Source organism: Lissotriton vulgaris, chromosome 1_1, assembly GCF_964263255.1.
Source record: "Lissotriton vulgaris chromosome 1_1, aLisVul1.2, whole genome shotgun sequence".
NCBI lineage: Eukaryota > Metazoa > Chordata > Amphibia > Caudata > Salamandridae > Lissotriton > Lissotriton vulgaris.
In genome coordinates this window covers 1364269434-1364288580 of record NC_141685.1, presented here as the reverse complement: position 1 = coordinate 1364288580, position 19147 = coordinate 1364269434, and the positions used below count along the sequence as shown (strand labels likewise).

The window sequence follows — 19147 nt, the reverse complement described above, 5'->3', positions numbered from 1 at the left end:
AATGACCCTTAGTCTTTCTATCAGGGGGAAGAGTAAAAGATCCTAATAAATGTGTCATATTAGAGAATGACATTTCTAACTCTTTCTCTTTCCCCGTTCTTTGTGCAATGTTTTGTAATTGTGGGCCAAGGGTATCCGTAGCTATAAGACCTTTTACTGTTTTATTAGGTTTAATTGAGACATTTTATGGGGTAGGTATACGTGGTTTATATGACAATTTAATGATTGTAGGTTTCCTGCCCAAATATCGGCCCCCTCCCCTCTTTCTTTTGCCAACTTGCTTGGGACAAGTAGGTACTATAGTTTGTAAGTCGATGGCCTGTATACTTTTCCTGGCCACTATCGGGTGGAAACCCTCTGAAGATAAGCTACTGCATGAGGAGATGTTCAGAGGTGATAACTCAGCATCCAAGTCAGTAAATTTATCATCAAGTGAAACCCCTTCTTGTTCATTAGGGCTTGTCGTAACTAAGCCTCTTGGTCCATCATGGACTGGTGTAACAGCATTTTTCAAGTCCCCTAGCGAGGAGCGCTTAGCACCCAAAAGTTCATGTGATAGGCGTTTTTCTGTGAGTGCAATCTCTCTGTCAACAACCCCAGCAGCTCTTATGAAAAAGTCATCCAATGTTCCATTTAAGCTCCCCCTAGGTCCAGTGGTGCTCCGTTCCCCCCTCCCCCCCCTTCCAGGGATACGAGCCATAATCAGTTATCAGTTAGTGGCTTTGATGATTGTTAACAGAGTTAATAGGTGGGAAATCTTACCACGGAGGAAGAAACCTTGGAGGGGGGCCCAGCCCGGCCTTATCCGGCCCTGGACAGCCGTAGACGACCCGCCCTGTGCCCGGGCTTTGCCCGGCGCCCGCCCGCGCGCGTCCCGCGTGCGCGTGTTTGGGCGTTACTAAATAGGAGGAGGAGGGGGCGGGAAGAGGCACCAGGTGCACGTGGTCATGAAGCGCAAGTACCTCTGGTCCTCGCAGTCCGGCTCCCCCTGGACATGCCCAAGTTCAAGCCAGCAGCGGGTCCAGGTCAGGAATATAACAAAGGGCACCAGACCGCAGCAGTTCCAAATAAGATGCAAGAGTGGGCTTTAGGTTCACGCTGTCACCAAACGCGTAACTCGACTACGAGCGGCTCCCGCGGAGCGGGGGCCGCGAGTCGTGTTTTAAGGGTTAGCAGGGAGGAGGGGGCAGGAAGAGGCACCAGGTGCGCGTGATCATGAAGCGCAAGTACCTCTGGTCCTCGCAGTCCTGCTCCCCCTGGGCAGCCCAAGTTCAAGCCAGCAGCGGGTCCAGGTCAGGAATAAAACAAAGGGCACCAGATGGCAGCAGTTCCAAATAAGATGCAAGAGTGGGCTTTAAGTTCACGCTGTCACCAAACGTGTAACTCGACTACGAGAGGCTCCCGCGGAGCGGGGGCCGCGAGTCGTGTTTTAGGGGTTAACAGGGAGGAGGGGGCGGGAAGAGGCACCAGGTGCCCGTGGTCATGAAGCGCAAGTACCTCTGGTCCTCGCAGTCCCGCTCCCCCTGGGCAGCCCAAGTTCAAGCCAGCAGCGGGTCCAGGTCAGGAATAAAACAAAGGGCACCAGACGGCAGCAGTTCCAAATAAGATGCAAGAGTGGGCTTTAAGTTCACGCTGTCACCAAACGCGTAACTCGACTACGAGCAGTATGGTTAATGGGTTAAGGCTGTGGTTCCCAAAGTGTGCGTCGCAGCGCCCCGGTGCGCCGTGATGAAAAGCCAGGGGCGCCGTGCTGCCTCGCAGGATGGGTCCTGGAAATTGCAGCCGCAATTCCTCCCCTTCCTTTGTTCACACCCTAAAGGGAAACGACCTGCTGCTCAGACACCGAGTAATGCGTGTGACATCACAGACAGACAACGCTGGATTGCAAGTGTTGTCACGCACGGATACGTGCTCACGCAGAGACCCCAAAGTTTCATTTATGATTTTCCTATGTATCTTGTCTTCTTTAAAGCACGCAGCGGGGATTTGTTGAATGTTGCCCAAATCCCAATTTACAGATGATTTACCAATTTGCCCCAACAGAACGGTCCGTAATGTATTGAGTACCTTTAGATCTCAGGAGACGAAGAGCCGGGCTCTGTAGTTCATGTAATGGGCTGGGGTCACTAATTGGGCATTTTTGACTTTGCAGTCGATGCTTCCCTTTCCCTCTTTCTTTTTGTCTCGGCCCTTCTTAGAATCTTATCGTCTTAACTTCCTACATTTATTTTGCTCGTGCCTGTGTGCTTCAACCCCTGTCCTTTCTCCATGACAAGTAGTTGTCATTCCCTTTCTTTTTTACATGGCAGTATATGCTGCTATGATCTCAGGACGTGGTTAAGGGTCAGTGTTGGACTGGGACAGAAAATAGACATGGCCACCAATATAAAAAAACGCCCCTCATTTGTGAATTAAATACCTAAAATGTGGCATATGTTTGCAAATTGGGGCAGTTTTGAACTTGTAAAGGCATGCTATATAGCTGTGGTTCCCAAAGTGTGGAACTAATGTAATTTGCTTTTGCATATTTATGCCAAATGACAAAATTGTGCATACTTATGTGAAATGCAAATTCATCATTTCCAGCTAAACTTTAGCACAGAATGTAATTTAGCGCAGAATGTGACATTGAGTCAATGTTTGACAAGAGCTACATTTTGCGCTAAAAATAGTGTAAAGAAAGAAAAGCAACATGAACAAGAGCACTCTGCATTATGGTCCCACATGTTGGATGAAAACTTATTGTCACATATCGCGCTTTTGCAGTAAATATTTACTGTGAATGGTGTGTCAGTATGTGAAGTGGCATAATTTTGGGAATTTCACTTAACATGCATAACATGAAATCCCTAAAATTATGCAAATTATACCAGTGTAAACTACACTTTTCCCAGGTCTATGAATACCACCTAAACATGCACAGTTACTACATTTCTTGTCATGTTCTTCTAATAGTCATGGTGCAGATGGGCATCAAAAGTAGGGAGTCCCGATGACTCCATGTCACCAGGCCATAACTTTCCACTTCTGGGTTTTGATTTAGCATATTGCATTTTGAGAGTTGTAGTCTTGGTTCAGGTTAATTGAGCCAATTGCACCAACGAACCTGATAACAATGATGCAAAAGCAAAGTCCAGGAATGGAAAGTAGTGTTCCTGAGACATAGATCCATCTGGTCGCAGGTGCTGTTCATCTTTGATAATACTGTGCTTGCATCCTGCATGGATCTCCACTAAGCCCACTTGTTTAAACACCAATGTGCGCTTTCCCGTGGACACTACCTCTTCTTCTCAATGCAGAACAAAAATGCATGTTATTGTCAGAGTATTATGGGTATGTACGTCTTACAATAGTCCATCCGTAATGCAGGCCAGTGTCTTCAATTATCTTTTTGAGAGACTATACAGTTTTGGACCTGTCCCACTTGTCCTCTGTACCCAGCTCACTTAAAACACTGGGTAGATGGGGTCTGGTGAGCCGTCTTGGGTTCATCAGAGCATACCCCATGTAAACTTCTTGTAACGTAACAGAGCTCCTTGAGCCTTTCTCTAGCCTGGTTACTTTTAGTGGGAGTGCTTTATGCTACTCTATGATGGTTTTGTATGCATTTAGATGCACTTATAAGATCTTTGTGAATGCAAATAAGGTTTTATGGTAATGGCTACTCTCTGAATCCTTCATCATGTCTAGGCTCCATTCTTCATGTAGACCAGTGGTTCCCAAAGTGTGCGCCGCTGCACCCCGGTGCACCGGTAAAAAAATGGTGGGGAGCCACAGCCAACTGCCAATTAGGTCAAGGGAGCCTCGGGTCAAAAAAGATTGGGAACCACTGGGTTAAGGGAATAGAGCTTATTTTTTGACAATCTATTTTATTGAGGTTTAGCAGCAGGAAACTGCCACTAAAGTGGCGATAATGGGCTTGATAATATGCCCTTGAGAATTCCAATAGAAACCCATGTTGTGGTGTTAACATGGGCTTCTATTGGAATTCTCTACGGTTTATTAGCAAGCCCATTACAGCCATTTTTTAGGCAGTTTCCTGCCGCTAAAGCAGCGATAATTTTAACGCCATTCCTTGATAATATGCCCCGAAATGTTTTAGATATGAGGTACACTAATGAGTGTCTTGTGAATTTAAAGCCCATCTGTATTAAAAATATGCAGTTTCACTTTTCACAATAACATTGCACTCAATCCATTTCAATGGAACACACATGACTTTCCTGGTAATTCAGTTACAAGTGCTGCAAAATATCTGGAAATATTTCTCAGTAAATGGTGTGAATTATCAAGGTACATAAGAACAACACAGACCTCTTGATTATGTCATTTTTTTGTTATATTTAATAGGTTATACAACCAACATTTACATCTCTCTGATCCTCTCCTTTTTTAGTTTTCAAATAAGTACCAACTTATATTGGTGCACCATGTACCATTTTAGAGGATTTCTTGCTTCGTAAAAGGTTATGATTTATGTTTTCCTTTTTAATTTTCTTTCATGATTGATTTAGGTTTAAAACTTCTAGAAATATGGTAATTGAGTGTGAAGTGTTTTAAGTGTTAGGGGCTGAAGTCTGTAAATGTTACGCCTTACCTAATTTGTGAAATTCTTTCATCGTCAACATTTCCTTATTGGTTCACAGTTGATTTTCTGAATGAATTTTATTTGGGTGATTTATTGTCCTCATAATTCTACAGACATCTCTATTTTTGCTTTGCTATTGCTCACATTTAGATTTTCTAGTAAGTTTTGTTGTTTACTGCTCTTCTGGGTTAGAGTTGATGCTATTAAACTCTGCTGGCCATTCTGTCTTTTTATATGACTCTTGTGTTTGAGGGCTGTCAGGTGGTTGCACATCCGTGTTATGAACCTGGGTAGTGGTACAGTGCAAGAGGAAAACATACAGGGTTTGGTAAAAGGAAGAAGGATTACTTGTCTTCTGTTCAAACACTATTCACCATCTAGAGATATCTAATATATGTCTACATTAGGGCTGGGCTTGTAGACCTATCAAATACTAAAAAGAATAAATGCTTATGAGTTATATTTGCATCTAATCAATGTCAGTGGTGATGGTTTCATATCTGTTGGTCAGCCTTACAACCTACCAAAATATTACTATTCAGTGAGCTGGTTATATGTACTTTAGATGTTGGAGGCAAAAACAGAATGAGGCGGTGTTCAACCTGGCACCTTATGCAAGGTCACCCTAGATTTGTTCCTTCATTCGCTGAACCCGCTTTTGTTGGCTTTTATGCCTCTGCGCACTTTGCTAATAAGTGGTAAAGAAATTGTGGTCTCCCTAACAAACAGGGGAAAGTTGGCCTACGTCTGAGTTGTTACATTTACTTTGCTTGTAAGTCCCTAGTATATGGTACTAAATATACCTAGGGCCTGGAAAATTAAATGTTACTAGTGGTTTGCAGCATGCATTGTGCCCTCCTCACCCTCTAAAGTAGCACTGCAAAACGTGTTTCAGGCCTGCCACTGAAATCTGTAGTAACCTGTTAAACTGCCATTTCAACCAGTCATTACAAACCTTTTACTAGGCATAAAACCTTCCTGTTTAATACATATAATTCACCTCTAATATACAGGGCAGGGTGCATTGTATTTAAAACGTAGGACATGTTTATTTCAGTTTTACATGCCCTGACAATGAAAAACTCCTAAAGGCAGTTTTCAATGTTGTAAAGCTAAGTCCCACATAGACTAACACCGGGTTACCTTGCCACGCTTTATAAGTCATAACTTCAATTTGGAACCAGATCAAGGGACACTGTTTCCATTCAATTAAATTGTAATTTGTAATCCTCTTTAATCATAAAGCCGGATTTTAAGTTACAATTCTGAAAAACCCAACTTTAGAAAGTGTGTATTTTTCTGCATAAACCAAATGTGCATTTCTGGCAAGATCCAGGATCACATGACTCTGAATGTATCTCCCATTGTGATTTGTGTATTACTTTCAGATGTGAGGACTAAAGAACCTTGGGTGTGGGGCTGGGTGTTCACCTCCTGACTGGGATGTCCTGGAAGGTTGTGCTTAGCCTTCCTGAACTTCAAAGCATAGCCTTAGGGCTTGCCCAGCCCTTCCCGACTTCTAAGGGGTGCCTGCTGTGCCACTGACAAAATGCATCTCACAAATATGCCTGTCTACCCTTTGTTAGCCTCCACATTTTGGAGCCAAACATAGGTAAGCGGCAAGTTTAGACAGATGGGCCATCCCTCCTGCATAGGCTGGCACTGAGGATAAAAGTGGCACCTTCAAAACCTCTCATCAGAAAACTGCTGGTCCTGTGATAGATTCAGGAAATGGATTGCCCTGTTATCTGAAGAATGAAGATTAGACCTGCTTGACTTGAGCTCAGGCTCCACATAAGTGCTTCAAAGTGTCAGTTGACTAACCTCCTGTTAGAGCTACAGGGAATAAACAAGTTTCCAGAGGTCTCCTTGCAACTGTCAAGCCAACCAGCACCAACTGGACCTGCATGGACCGGCATGAGACCTGTTGCTGGCCTCTGCTTAAGTGAGCGCTGATCCCCCAGTCAAGGTCGTGACCCTTGACTGGCATCAGAGTGTTCTCTTCCTGCCTGACAACCAAAATTCCTGAGTCCCTGATGAAGATTCTAAGGTTTTTGGTTCCTGTGCGACTACAAATGGACTCCTCATGTCGCCTGACAACCATCTGCGATGCCCGTTGATGTGAATATCCTGTGAGAACCTGCTCTTTGCGTCCTCTACAAGAACCAGCATCAGCAGCAGTAGACTGTGACCACTGCTAACATGAAGCTCTAGCAATGTAAAAAGATTTGAGATTTTTTTGTGCAGTGTTTTCACTTTAGTACTTTATTTGTTAAGTACTATACACATTACCACTAAGTAAAGCGTGAGTGCTTTTGTGTTAAGGTACTAGAGGGTAAGCACAGGCTTACTTAGTGACTTTTGTAGTTTACCCAGACAAGGAATCAGTTTATTATTTGATTGGTGCTTCTACTCCTCTCAACTAAGAACCCAGTTTCTTATACTTGGTCTGCTTAATTAGAAAGTTTATAATTGAAGCCAAAAGAGAGTAATGTTTGAATGCATGGATAGTCTCTCAGGTGCAAGGTATTCTTTTAAATGAGCCCGGTCAGAATGGCCTGGAATGGATTTATCAATTTACAACAGTGTTCACGTTCCTTGGATACTTGGAGAGAGAACGTTAAAGCTGTGTTAGCTGGAGAAAAACTGTGATTTATTTCAATATGGATACTGTGAGTCTGAACTCAAAGGGAGTAAGTTAAGCCCATAGACTTATTACTTCACATGCAGTGTAATTTAATTAGAAGAGAAATGGAAAAATGTCCCCTCCAACTGTATATGGCTTTTGGCAATTTGATTCTTATGAGGGTTTTTACTGTAAGCAGCGTGACTGAAGCATGTAAAATCCACATCAGACATCAAAATTGGTTGGACAAACCACATCATCTTTGAAAAAATGACATCACTCATAATGCAGGATGAATACAGATAAATATATAAATATTCAAATTAAATGTTATGAAGTCATAGGAGCAAATTATAATACTCTGAACACCGTGTCCCTCGTCCTCTGAATGATCAGCGCACAGCAAATGTGTGAACTACATATATGAATGATGAGTGTACCATCACCTCTTTCTGTGAGCTGTGTTCATCTGAGAAATCAGTGCTTGCTCGCAGTGTGCCATTCGCCCTTCTGACTGTGCTACAAGATCCTTTGTGAATTGTGACGCTTTGACAAATCGTACTTGAGATCTACTCTCACTATGTGGATAAAGGCTGCCTTAGCACCTCAGCAAATCATGGTCTTTACAACCCACTCAAAGTACTTGCCTCCTGCAAGTCCTCACTACACTACGCATATACCCTCCCTAAATCACAAACCCTATCTCTCACAACCTACCCATACCGACTTTGCAATAAACCTCTGCCATAGACTTTCATCTCTCCTAGCAAAACTTCCAACAAACATTGACCTACAAAGAAAACCAACCTATCTCCCTCCTCACTTTATTGTAGACATGTAATAAAAGGTGCCCATGTAAAATTACTCTAAATTGTATTAATATTATTCAACGCTCCTTTTGCATTATATATATATATGTTTAATATCAAACATTCTTTCTTCGTCTCACAAATGAGTAATCTATTTGCACTTTATATGTATGAATACTATGTGTAAATAATAATTTTTCACTTGAGACCGTTTTCTTCACAGTCTGTCTTCTACCTCACTTGTAGTTCAACTGAATTGTAGTCTGGATAGACAAAGTGGTCCTACCTCAGTTTCCTGTACCTTATGGAGCACTTTTTGTTGTATAAAATGGTGATTGTGTTTACATGTGGTTGGCTTTGGAAGAAGACCGTTTGGTCGAAACGCGTCGCCATTAAACGCAACTGAAACACAGACCCCGGAGTGCGAGTCATTTGTGTGGTTCCTGAAAAAACGCTGGTCGGGAGCCTTTTCTAACATATATATATATATATATATATATATATATATATATATATATATATATATATATATATATATATATATATATATATATATATATATATATATATATATACATTTACAAAAAACACCAAACTTACAGGGACATTATAGTTAGGCTCAGGTGTCACTCATACAAAACCACTGACATGTAACTGTTATAGTTAGTGAGATAACTATACAACTATAACTCACACCCCACAATGCCCTGCTTATGACCTCACATATTACATCACTCATGATATGGTCAGGGACATCACTGATGACATTTCAAAATACATCACTGATGACATCATCCAGTGACTGTGAGCGTTTTTGAAAGGTTTTTGATGGTTTAAATTTATATACCAGGTGTATTGGTGCATCAGTGAGTGTGTGAGTACCTCTTTGGATGATTCAGTAGGTGTGTGACTGACTGTATAAGTGAGTGATTAGGTGTCTCAGTGAATGTTTGGGTGAGTGAATGGTTGTGTGAATGTCTGTATCAGTCAGCCAGTTGGTGTCTAAGTGGCTGTATGGTTGTGTGATTTTCTCTCACTTAGAGGCAATGTCCAAAGTATTTGCACAAAACTCCAAAGAGTAAATCAGTGAAAATGCCACACAAAAAGATTCCACACCAGGTAAGAAAATAGAGCTTCACTAAATAAATATACAATACCAGAACAACCAACATCCAATAAGTAGAACTTGAGACATTGAATTTTAAAGGTTTTTGTTAAACTAGTGCCTAAAAGCACTATTTGGGATATCTGGTAGCACTGGATGGGACAAAGTCAAAAGTTAAGGCCAACAGCGATAGAACATGCGCCGGCTACAGGGATCCAGTTAGGCCGCTGAGCAAAAGAACCATAATCCTGGCTGGCCCATCAAGTCACACTTAATGTCCCATTGTTGGTGGCTGTCTAGGGGGGATACACAAGCCCCAACTGTCACCTACCCCAGACGGTGATCAGAGACAAACAGCAAGTAGCAAATTTCTAAAGTAAGAAAAAGCTATCTTTCTAAAAGTTGCATTTTCAGAATTGCAACTTAAAACCTGACTTCACCATAAGTTTGTATTTTAAATTGCGATTCCAGAGACACCAAACACAAAATGTCTACCTCTTCACAATTAGAAATTGCACTTATAAAATGTAATTAGATAATCTCAATGTTCCTATCGGCGACATAGACCCTGCTGTAGTAAAAAAAAGGATTTAAGGGGTTTTCACTAAAAGGACATGGTTAAAGGGCTACTTCAGTGGGTGGCACAACCAGTGCTGGAGGCCCACTGATAGTCTTTAATTTACAGGTCCTGGGTACAGTTACCAACATGTTTATAGGGACTTATAAGTAAATTAAATATGCAAGTTGGGAACGAACCAATGTTACCATGTTTATGGGAGAGAAAACAAGCACTTCGACACTGATTAGCAGTAGTAAGGTGCACAGAGTCCTAATACCAGCAAAAACAAGGTCAGTAAGAGTGGATGAAGAAAGAAAAAAGTTGGGGGAAGACCACCACAAGGCTGCCAGATCTAACAATATATATGTATACACACACACATACACAGGGGCAAGGGCTGTCCTCTACTCACACAATACCAATTTCACCCACACATTCTGCTGACAAGAGGAGTGCATTGCTCCCCTATGCCCCTTATGCTCACTATAACCCCTCCAGTAGACCTTCCCCTTCCTCATTTTGATTTGTCTGCATAACTACTCCGGTCACTTATAAATTAGTTGATTAGGTGATTTAAAATGCTTTTTGAATGGTCTACGTGCCATCTGAAACTGTGCTTACCCTCTATGGCCTTTTATACTTATACTTTAAACTTACAGCTTGAAATGCAACCAACAACATGTTTTAACAATGATGCTGCAGTACAGCACTAATAGATGTACATCTTTGAATTTATCTTCATCTTTAATATACACATCAATGACATGTCAAAAGCACATAGAATAGTTGTGTCACAAGGCAGGTGCTGCTTTAGGGCATTGTTTTCATTAGCACAATTGAGCTGATTCCATGTAACATAAAGCACTATGAATAAATAAAAAAAAGTTGTAAAGGTTCCACAGTGTCAACCTGTTTCATCCCAAATCTAGGCAATTTTTTAGTAGTCACTTATAGAAAGTGGGTGTTACTTGGTGAAAATGTGCATTCCCACAGATTCTGATAGAAGCAAATTCTGGTTATGTTTTAGGGATGAGATGCAATAAAGTCTTTAGTACAGAACATAACAGTGTGAATGTTTTCCCATTGTTTTGGGAGAATTGATATTGCCATACTGGGGTATTTGGGGTTTCATGAAAACAACAGCTTAGACAAGAATCACTTTTTGTTTTCCTCTCTACTCTCCCTTCTCCTCACCTGACTCTGGTTATAAAAGTGATTTTCTTTCTCTAATAATTCCTTTCATCAGAAATTATTCATGTTAAAAAATAAAGTTGTATGTTCACAGACCTGTCTGGAATCAACAGTGTTTTAAAAACATATAAGGGCTCTTTATACAAGCCCTTAGCGCCACTGGAGTGTCACTTTTTTTGACGCTTTGGTGGCGTTGCAGCATTTCACATATTTACAAGGTGGTGCTAAACCGCTTAACGTGGCTTAACGCCATCTTGTAAATATACCCTTTGCCTCCACAGTCCATTGTGGCAAGTGGACATACAATGGGTGTTGCTGTGGGCGTTCCACCGCAACACTCATTGCTTTATGAGGCTGCCCCAGATTTACAAGGCTGGGGCAGCACCAAAAACTAAGGCCAGGTAATACTTGGTCTTAGACTGGTGATACGAGGAGAAATTATACATTTTTCTCCACATATTTCTCTATCTACTCAGCAAATCGCCATTATTGATTGTTTATCTGTGGGAAGTTGTCCCTCCTGCATGTGCACAATCACCTCTGCAGCACAGGCACCTTTGTTAGACCAGAGCTACAGAAAATTCTGGGCTGCACTGTATTTGTGTAAATATGGCACCTCCCTGACTTTGAAAAATGTCGAAGCATGACATTGCCAAATTTGGCATAACACCATGCTCCAGCATTTTTTGGTATATATGACTCTTATTGTTTAATGTTTCCTAATGTCGCAGGCTCTGTCATTGATCTCAGACTCTCACAACTCATGGAATTCTTTACTCGAAAACTATTGTGACAACTGAAGTTCTTGACTTCACACATTAACTTTTTTTTTTAAAATTTTCTAGCTGTTTGCCTACCATCCAGTTGGGTGTGCACCATCAACCACAGCTGACATTTGAATTTTACTCTGGTCAAGATGTCCATAAATGTGAGTTCTTATTTCCTGCCTGTAAATTTAAATGAGGTATTTTGCTTCATTGTCGTTACCAGGGATTGAGTTTCAGATATACAAATGTTTACTACTAATTAGGGTGAAAGTTTAGAGGTTAAGGCCTGAGACAATAGCAGCAAATATAGTAGAAAGATCCTAAAGGAAGATGCAAGAGAGCAAGGGAAAAACACGAGGCATGCATGTGTTTTAAAATAGGAGTAGAAAACAATTTAGGACCTCATTACGATGTCAGACGAAAAGGCTCTGAGCGGCATTGGGTTTGTCCGAATCTGATTCCGAACCTGTCTTTCCAACCGACTTTGAAACCCTTCCGACCGACCGATTACGATGATTGTGCACCGTTTGGACTGTCCTACTCGGTTGCGACTCTGTTCCGATGGTCTTCTGAGGAACCAAATTGGTCGGAGCCGACTTGTTCAGGTCTACGGACCTCGTTTGCGACCAATGGATTACGATGTCAGATTCGGACAGCCTGTCCAAATCGTTTGTTCTGACACAGATCGGCTGTTAGAATTCACCCTTGGGGGCCTATAGTAGGCCCCCTTCACCCAGGGCACTCCCAATGGGGCATGTGGGGGTAACCCTGGGACCCCTTTTTACAACCATGCACAGTGTGACAGGCTTCCCAGGGCGCATGATTTTCCGCACCCACCCCATTTTCCAATGGGAGCCTGTGTTGTAAGTCGAAACACAGACTCTCATTGAAGTCAATTGGAGTACTTCTGGGAAAAGTTCGGAAACATTGTAATCAGTCAGTCAAACTCCCAAAATCTGATTTGGTCGGAAATGTTTCCGACACCGAGTTGGTCGCCGTGCTTTCCGACCGACATCATAATGAGGCACTTAGTATTATTATAAACACAGGGAAAGGGAACAGTTTTTGTAGTGAGCTTTGAACTTTGTTTTAGTTTGGTGACTGAGACATGATTGGAGCTGGATATAGGGTTTCTTCCCCACTCACAATGGGAGAATAAAAGTTAGGGAGAATAAGTAGCGAGTATATTATAGTGCTTACTTTAAAGTGTCCCCCTTGATGAAAAGAGTGATTGATATTGGGATGTTCACAGATTTGTTCACAATCAAATTAGTCTCTACAAAAAAAGTGCAGGAGATTGATCTTTTTCCCCAAATTGCAAAAACATCATGTTTAGTGCTCACCCTACTAGAGGCCTTCAATGTGAAGTGAAAGAGTTACACTGGACTAAACAATTTATTTCCCATTCAAGACAGGAGTGAGATATAGGGCATCACACCAAGAAAGCTCATAGAATGTAGTGAGACCAGTGGCATGGAGACCATTATAGTTGAGTATGTAGGTGTTCCCTTCAGTAGTTAGCTACTACATTTCAACAAGAAGGTGGTTGAGTGGCACAGGGTGTAACACTGAATAACAAAATGACTCAATGATTAAATCTGGTTTTAGAGAGAATGACCTAATGATTCTGTCTGCTCTTCGTTTAGTTGCAAATGCGTCCCCGTCGGAGGGCAGTAATCTGCTGCTGCAAACCATATGCAGTGCCTGAAGGAGGTAAGTGGTCAAAAACAAAACCCCTCATTGTCTCATGGTACTAGACATAAATGTACTCTGGGTGTTCTCCTTTTGTGTACCTTCTCGCATTATTTATAGTTTTACTGAAACAAATGAGTGTAGTTATGGAACAAGTACATTTTCAGCAGAGAACAAGCTGTCCTTGTAGCTATTATGTAATTTCATAGTACATGAATTGCAGGGTAATCAATCACTTAATATTAAAGTTCATGCAGATATGGAGGCAGCAGTCACTCAGTATTAGAATGTATAGTGGATGTGGTGGCATCATTGATCATTCGGTATTCAGTTCTGGGCGTATTGGGCCTTCAGTCATTGTGGTCGGAGGTACTTAATCCTGGCACGACCCCAACATAATGCTCAAACGATAACCAAATGCAGCACTGAAAATCCAATAGAGCGTTATGGTATGTGGGTGGTGGGCTTTTGTGACCACAGGATGATCAGGCAAGATGGGCAAATTGGGCAATTGCCCAGTTTCCCCTCCCTTCCAAGAGACTCTATTGGAAAGTGAACTTTCTCTCCTGTTGATCTCTGACTATTCTATTGCTCTATCTACACTCTTTACTTACTGCTACAACTGACTCTTTTTACCCCTGTGTCATTTTAAGGACTTTTGTCACCCTGGTCAAGACATATTTCAACTAATTATGTGACCCCGTTAATATATAATTTAGTGCTGTTTGGAATCATGCAGCCTTGAATTTCCAGGAAATTGGTAATAACATTCGAGTTTGGACTGTATAGGGGCCCTTAAACCATGTTTTGCCAAGGACCCAAAAAATCCTAAAGACAACACTTAAAATGATCACGGGTATTGTGGCCTGTGAATGCATGCTGCCAAATGTCGGTGACAAATACTAATGGTGTGCAATACAAAGAACTCCAATCAAGGCCTTATTGGATAGGTTAGACAGTTCATGGGGTCTGGTGTCTTGTATGCCGGGGACTTTAACATGAGATAATATTTGAGGAGTTTGATTATAGAAATTAAGAGTAACAGTGTCAGGACTTCTTTCAGAGGGCCACAGGGTATGCATGAGCTCATGGGCTCAATCGTAGTGGTTGAGGTAATTTACTCCTGATCTCCTATATTTCGACCTACTATGGACCCTGAGAAACTGGGCCTAGTACCCCTTCCGCACTTGACTCTCTGTGATAGCTGTAGATAATCAGTCAAAGGCTCCATCATTGGGGAAGTGGTGAAACAGGTTGTTTAGCACGACTCATAACTAATATTGTCATTAAATCAATGTTTTGTTTTTATATTAAAAAGTATTATTTTCTTTTTAACTCTACGCATTCAAAAATGTATTTCAGCATTGACAAGCAATAATAATTCTCTTGAGGTTAGGGCTCCAGTTTTTAACAGGTAAATCCCTGTAGCACCCTCTTTCGTCTAAAGTGGTTGGAGTTATCCCCCATTCGCCATTTCACAGTGACTGGGGGGCGGGTGTCTCTCTCTGCCTTCTCCAATGTGTCCCCACCTGCTCACAGGAACGCAGCATTAAGCAAAGCTGTCTGGGGCATTCCTATAATTGTAATGTCTTCATTAGGTAGGCGGAGGCTTCCCAAATTGGAACCCAGGGTCCTCCATGTAATGTACCTTTTCAGGCCCACTACACACAGTGTGTGAACACAGTGCACACTCTATGCAGTACTGCTACATTCATGCATAGTATCCTCACAGGCACACATACATTCAGCAAACACATTCCCTCTGGGCACTGTTCATTACAGTAGCCTTTCTTTGTTGTGCAATGATGTTCTACTTAAAAACACACACAGCCAGCGCACTTATTCATCATACGCATACTGCACAACACTTAACCTTTCATGTGTTATGCTTTTCGCAAGCACCCAAATACCCAGCACATGTTTTCACTGTGCATGCACTGCACAGCACTACATCTCTCATATTATGTATTTCACACTGCCAACATACACCCAGTACATGCGCTCCCCATGCATGGTCTTCACAGCACTGCTCTATCCCCGTACTGTACCATTTCCAAGCACACATACAACCAGTGCAGAGTCACCACTCCTACGCAGCACTTTAGGCAAGTAGCACGAGGGTCAGTTAGGCACACAGCAGTGGAACTTTTAAAATGGGGAGTGAGCCTGCAGACCTAACTCCAGTAACACTGGATAAAAATGACCTGTTCACTCCTATCATCATCTACCCAGTAGGTTGCCGCCACAGAGCTTAACTCTGGATCAAGGCAGTGGCCTTCCAGCACTATGAGGGTAGTGCTTTGGTCACCTCTCCTGGTCCATCAAGAGTGCAATTTGTGAGACAGGCCTATGACATGGAGCACACACATGATATGTGATTGCTGATAAAAACGAAAATCAACAAAGACAAAATGTGCACTATTCAAATGCTTTAAATATATTTTAACATGCAGAGAAACTCAGCTGTAGCTGAGGCATTTAAATAAATATAAGACAACCTAAACTTGCAATGCAAAATAGCAAACATTTGGCTTTGTACCCCTTTATTTAGGTTTTGAATTTAGAAAAAGTTGATATATGAAATTTATGATAGGATGTTTTTAAGTCATTCATTTGAGTGTTCACAAGTTTTTCATCAAAATATATTTGAAGGGAACAAATCATTCCACTTTTACTTTACTATATAATTATCTCCCTTTCCCACACTTATGTTTCTAATTGTTGCCCTTTCCTCATTAGTTCATTGCTTACTGGTCCTCTGTCATGAGGTGTGGCTACATGTTGTCCAATGATCTAGTGTTCAGTACTCAGAGAGGTCCTACTGCCCCCCCTCATCTGACCTACGTGTTGCTTCCTTCTTAATGAAATACTGGTCATTTGTCCTCATGGGTATACAGGATCCTCAGGGAGCCACACCTACCTGCATATTGTCTAATTCTATTTTATCTCACTGTTCTTATTTACAGAATCTTTTACATCGTTCACTGCTTATCTTACTTAAGTTCTGACAAATTTAACTTAACTTTTCTTATCAGGATGAATAATCAGCCCACTTTCATCAAGTAACCCTACCCCCAAATTACCCTTTACACATCATGTTGACTTGCCAAGATAAATTGAGCACTGGTCAAACCCTTCCAACCAGTTGGAAGAGAGGGCCAATTGCCAGCCACCATATGCAAGACTAAGGGCTCCATGGCATCATTATGATAACATGCCATATGCCACCACTGACTAGTTCATCACTCAAAAACTTCAATGAGTTGTTCCACCTGCCCGAATAACCTAGAAAAGGGAGTTTGGCTGACTCCCTAGTTTTGTGGCTTTTTTGGGCCTCTTTCGTATTAGCTGTTTATTAATGAAGCCCAATTGAGCAATACAAAACATAGAGTAGTCCTTCTGTCAGTTCCTTGATCATGTTTGGATGGTTTTCTTGTCTTGTTTTCCTCCCTCTTATTGTGTTTGTCTCTCATTCAAGCCTTTTCTTCTCACTCTGTTTTGATTGTATGGCAGGATTCCTTTCACTACATGCATCAGATCTTGCACTGCAGTGAATATGAAGTATTATTTTCTCTTATTTACTCCTGCTGCTACATCTTCTGCCGTCACCTTCTCTTTTTTAAAACAACCCTCTCAACATGTCCTTCATCCTCTAGAGACTTCGGGCTCTTAGCTCAGCTCAATGTTGTATTGGCAGATGATAATCATAAAAAAATTTTGAACCATTACAATATGTCTGACAGAACTTCCATGTGCACACGTAAATAGGACAGACATTTCCTAATGTATTTTAATCAGCTTTAAGAAAATCCATTCTTAGATGGCTGACATAGATGCGTGTTCATTTGCCGATATCATCTTTTGAATGGATTTTCTTAACCCTTTCAGTGTGCACGACGGCCGGGAGCCGTCATGCTCAATGGTGCTCGTGTGCGCAGGTTGGCTCCTGGCTGCCCTGGCACAAAGCACCGGAAATCCCTCAGGTGCAGGCACCAGAGGGATTTCTTTTTCTTCCCCAAAGCCTAGAGAGCTGGGGAAGAGCTTCCCCAGCTCCAGAGGCCCCCGTCGTTTCTATGAAATGGTGATCAGCGCACGTTGCGCTGACGTCATTTCACAGAAACCGAAACTGAAATGAGCCTTTAGGCTCATTTCAGTTTTACTTTCTATGTGCTCAGGGGTCTATCTCAGCCCCCTGAGCACGTAGAAAGACGGAAGAGGTATCATTGGAAAGGGGGGAATCTCCCCAGTGGATCCCTACTTGGGGATTGCCCCAGGAGGGGCAAATATATTGGCCAAATTCAGTTTTTCTGCCCCCATGGGGGGCAGAAAGCCCAGTGGACACCAGGGATTTTTATTGCGGCAATTTCAATGAGTGTGGGGGTTGCCCAAAACATGCATGCCAATGCCCTCACACCGGCCATAACTACAGACTTTCTGCCCCTCCTGGGGGACAGATGGGGCAGTAGTCCTCAATCTGCCCCTTGGGGTAGAAAGCCCACTAGACACTAGGGATTTTTGGGGGTCATTTTAATTAGGGTGGGGCTGCCCAAAATAGGCAAGCCAATGACCCCATCACCTGCCACAATTACAGTCTTTCTGCACCCCCTGGGGGGCAAATAGGGGCAGTAGCCACCAATCTGCCCCCCTGGGGGCAGAAAGCCCCCTAGACACCAGCAATTTATTTGGGACAATTTTAATTAGGGTGGAGACTGCCTAAACCGACATGCCAATGCCCCCTGCCATACTTACAGCCTTTCTGTCCCCCTGGGGGGCAAATGGGGCAATAGCCCCCAATCAGCCCCCAGGGGGGCAAAAAGCCCACTAGAAACCAGGGATTTTTGAGGGAAATTTTTAATTAGGGTGGGGCTGCCCAAAATGGGCATGTCAATGCCCCACCCTGCTATAATTACAGCCTTTCTGCACCCCTGGTGGGTAGATGGGGCAGTAGCCCCCAATCTGCCCCTCCAGAAGGGAAAAAAGCCCACTATACACCAGGGATTTTTTTGCCAATTTGAATCATGGGTGGGGGCTGCCCAAACGGGCATGCCAATGCCCCCACCTCGCCCACAAAAAATCCAGTCTTTCTGCCCCCCTGGGGAGCATATGGGGGCAGTAGCCCCAAATCTGCCCCCCCCCCCATGGGGCAGAAAGCGCACTAGAAACCAGGGATTTTTTTTGTATTCATGTAGGGGGGGGGGGGCTACTGAGAATGGGCATGACAATACCGCCACCACCCCAGCGACATTCCAGTCTTTGTGCTCCCCCGGGGGCAGATGGGGCAGTGGCCCCTTATCTGCCCCGGCTGGGCTGAAAGCCCACTAGGCACCAGCGACTACCCTGGCTGCATGGATAGAGGCTGCCCAGAATGTGCATACCAATGACCCCACCCCTCCACAATTAGCCTGAGTCTTTCTGCTCCCCTTGGGGACATTTCAGGGCAAATTCCCCCCCCCCCCCCTCCGATTCCCCCCAGGGTGGCAGAAAGCCAACTAGACTATTTTTTTTAGCAATGTGCCTACCTGTGGATGTTGGGCCCTAGCGCAGCTGGCACATAGGGGAAACTATCAAACTTGTACCTTTTTGAAAACTAGACACCAAGGGGAATCCAGGATAGGATGACCTGTCTGGCTCTCACCAGTTTATGTTACCCAGAATCCCTTGCAAACCTCAAACTTTGTGAAAAGAAACACATTTTCTTCACATTTCTGCGGTGGAAAGTTCTGGAATCTGTTTGGATCCACAAAATTCCACCCACCCTGCGTTCCTTAAAGTCTTTTGAGAAAAATGGTACCTCACTTGTGTGCGTAGGC

At 42.8% G+C, this 19147-nt stretch overlaps 1 protein-coding gene across 1 annotated transcript in view; it reads left to right on the top strand.

Moving 5' to 3' along the window:
- Positions 1–947: 947 nt before the first annotated feature.
- The window catches only part of LOC147749185 (uncharacterized), a 76948-nt gene continuing 58748 nt past the window's right edge, over positions 948–19147 (top strand). Inside the window, exons 1-2 of the mRNA XM_086929548.1 lie at positions 948–1025; positions 13292–13358. Of these exons, the coding sequence (XP_086785674.1) occupies positions 948–1025; positions 13292–13358 (145 nt within the window). The remainder of the gene's footprint in view (positions 1026–13291; positions 13359–19147) is intronic.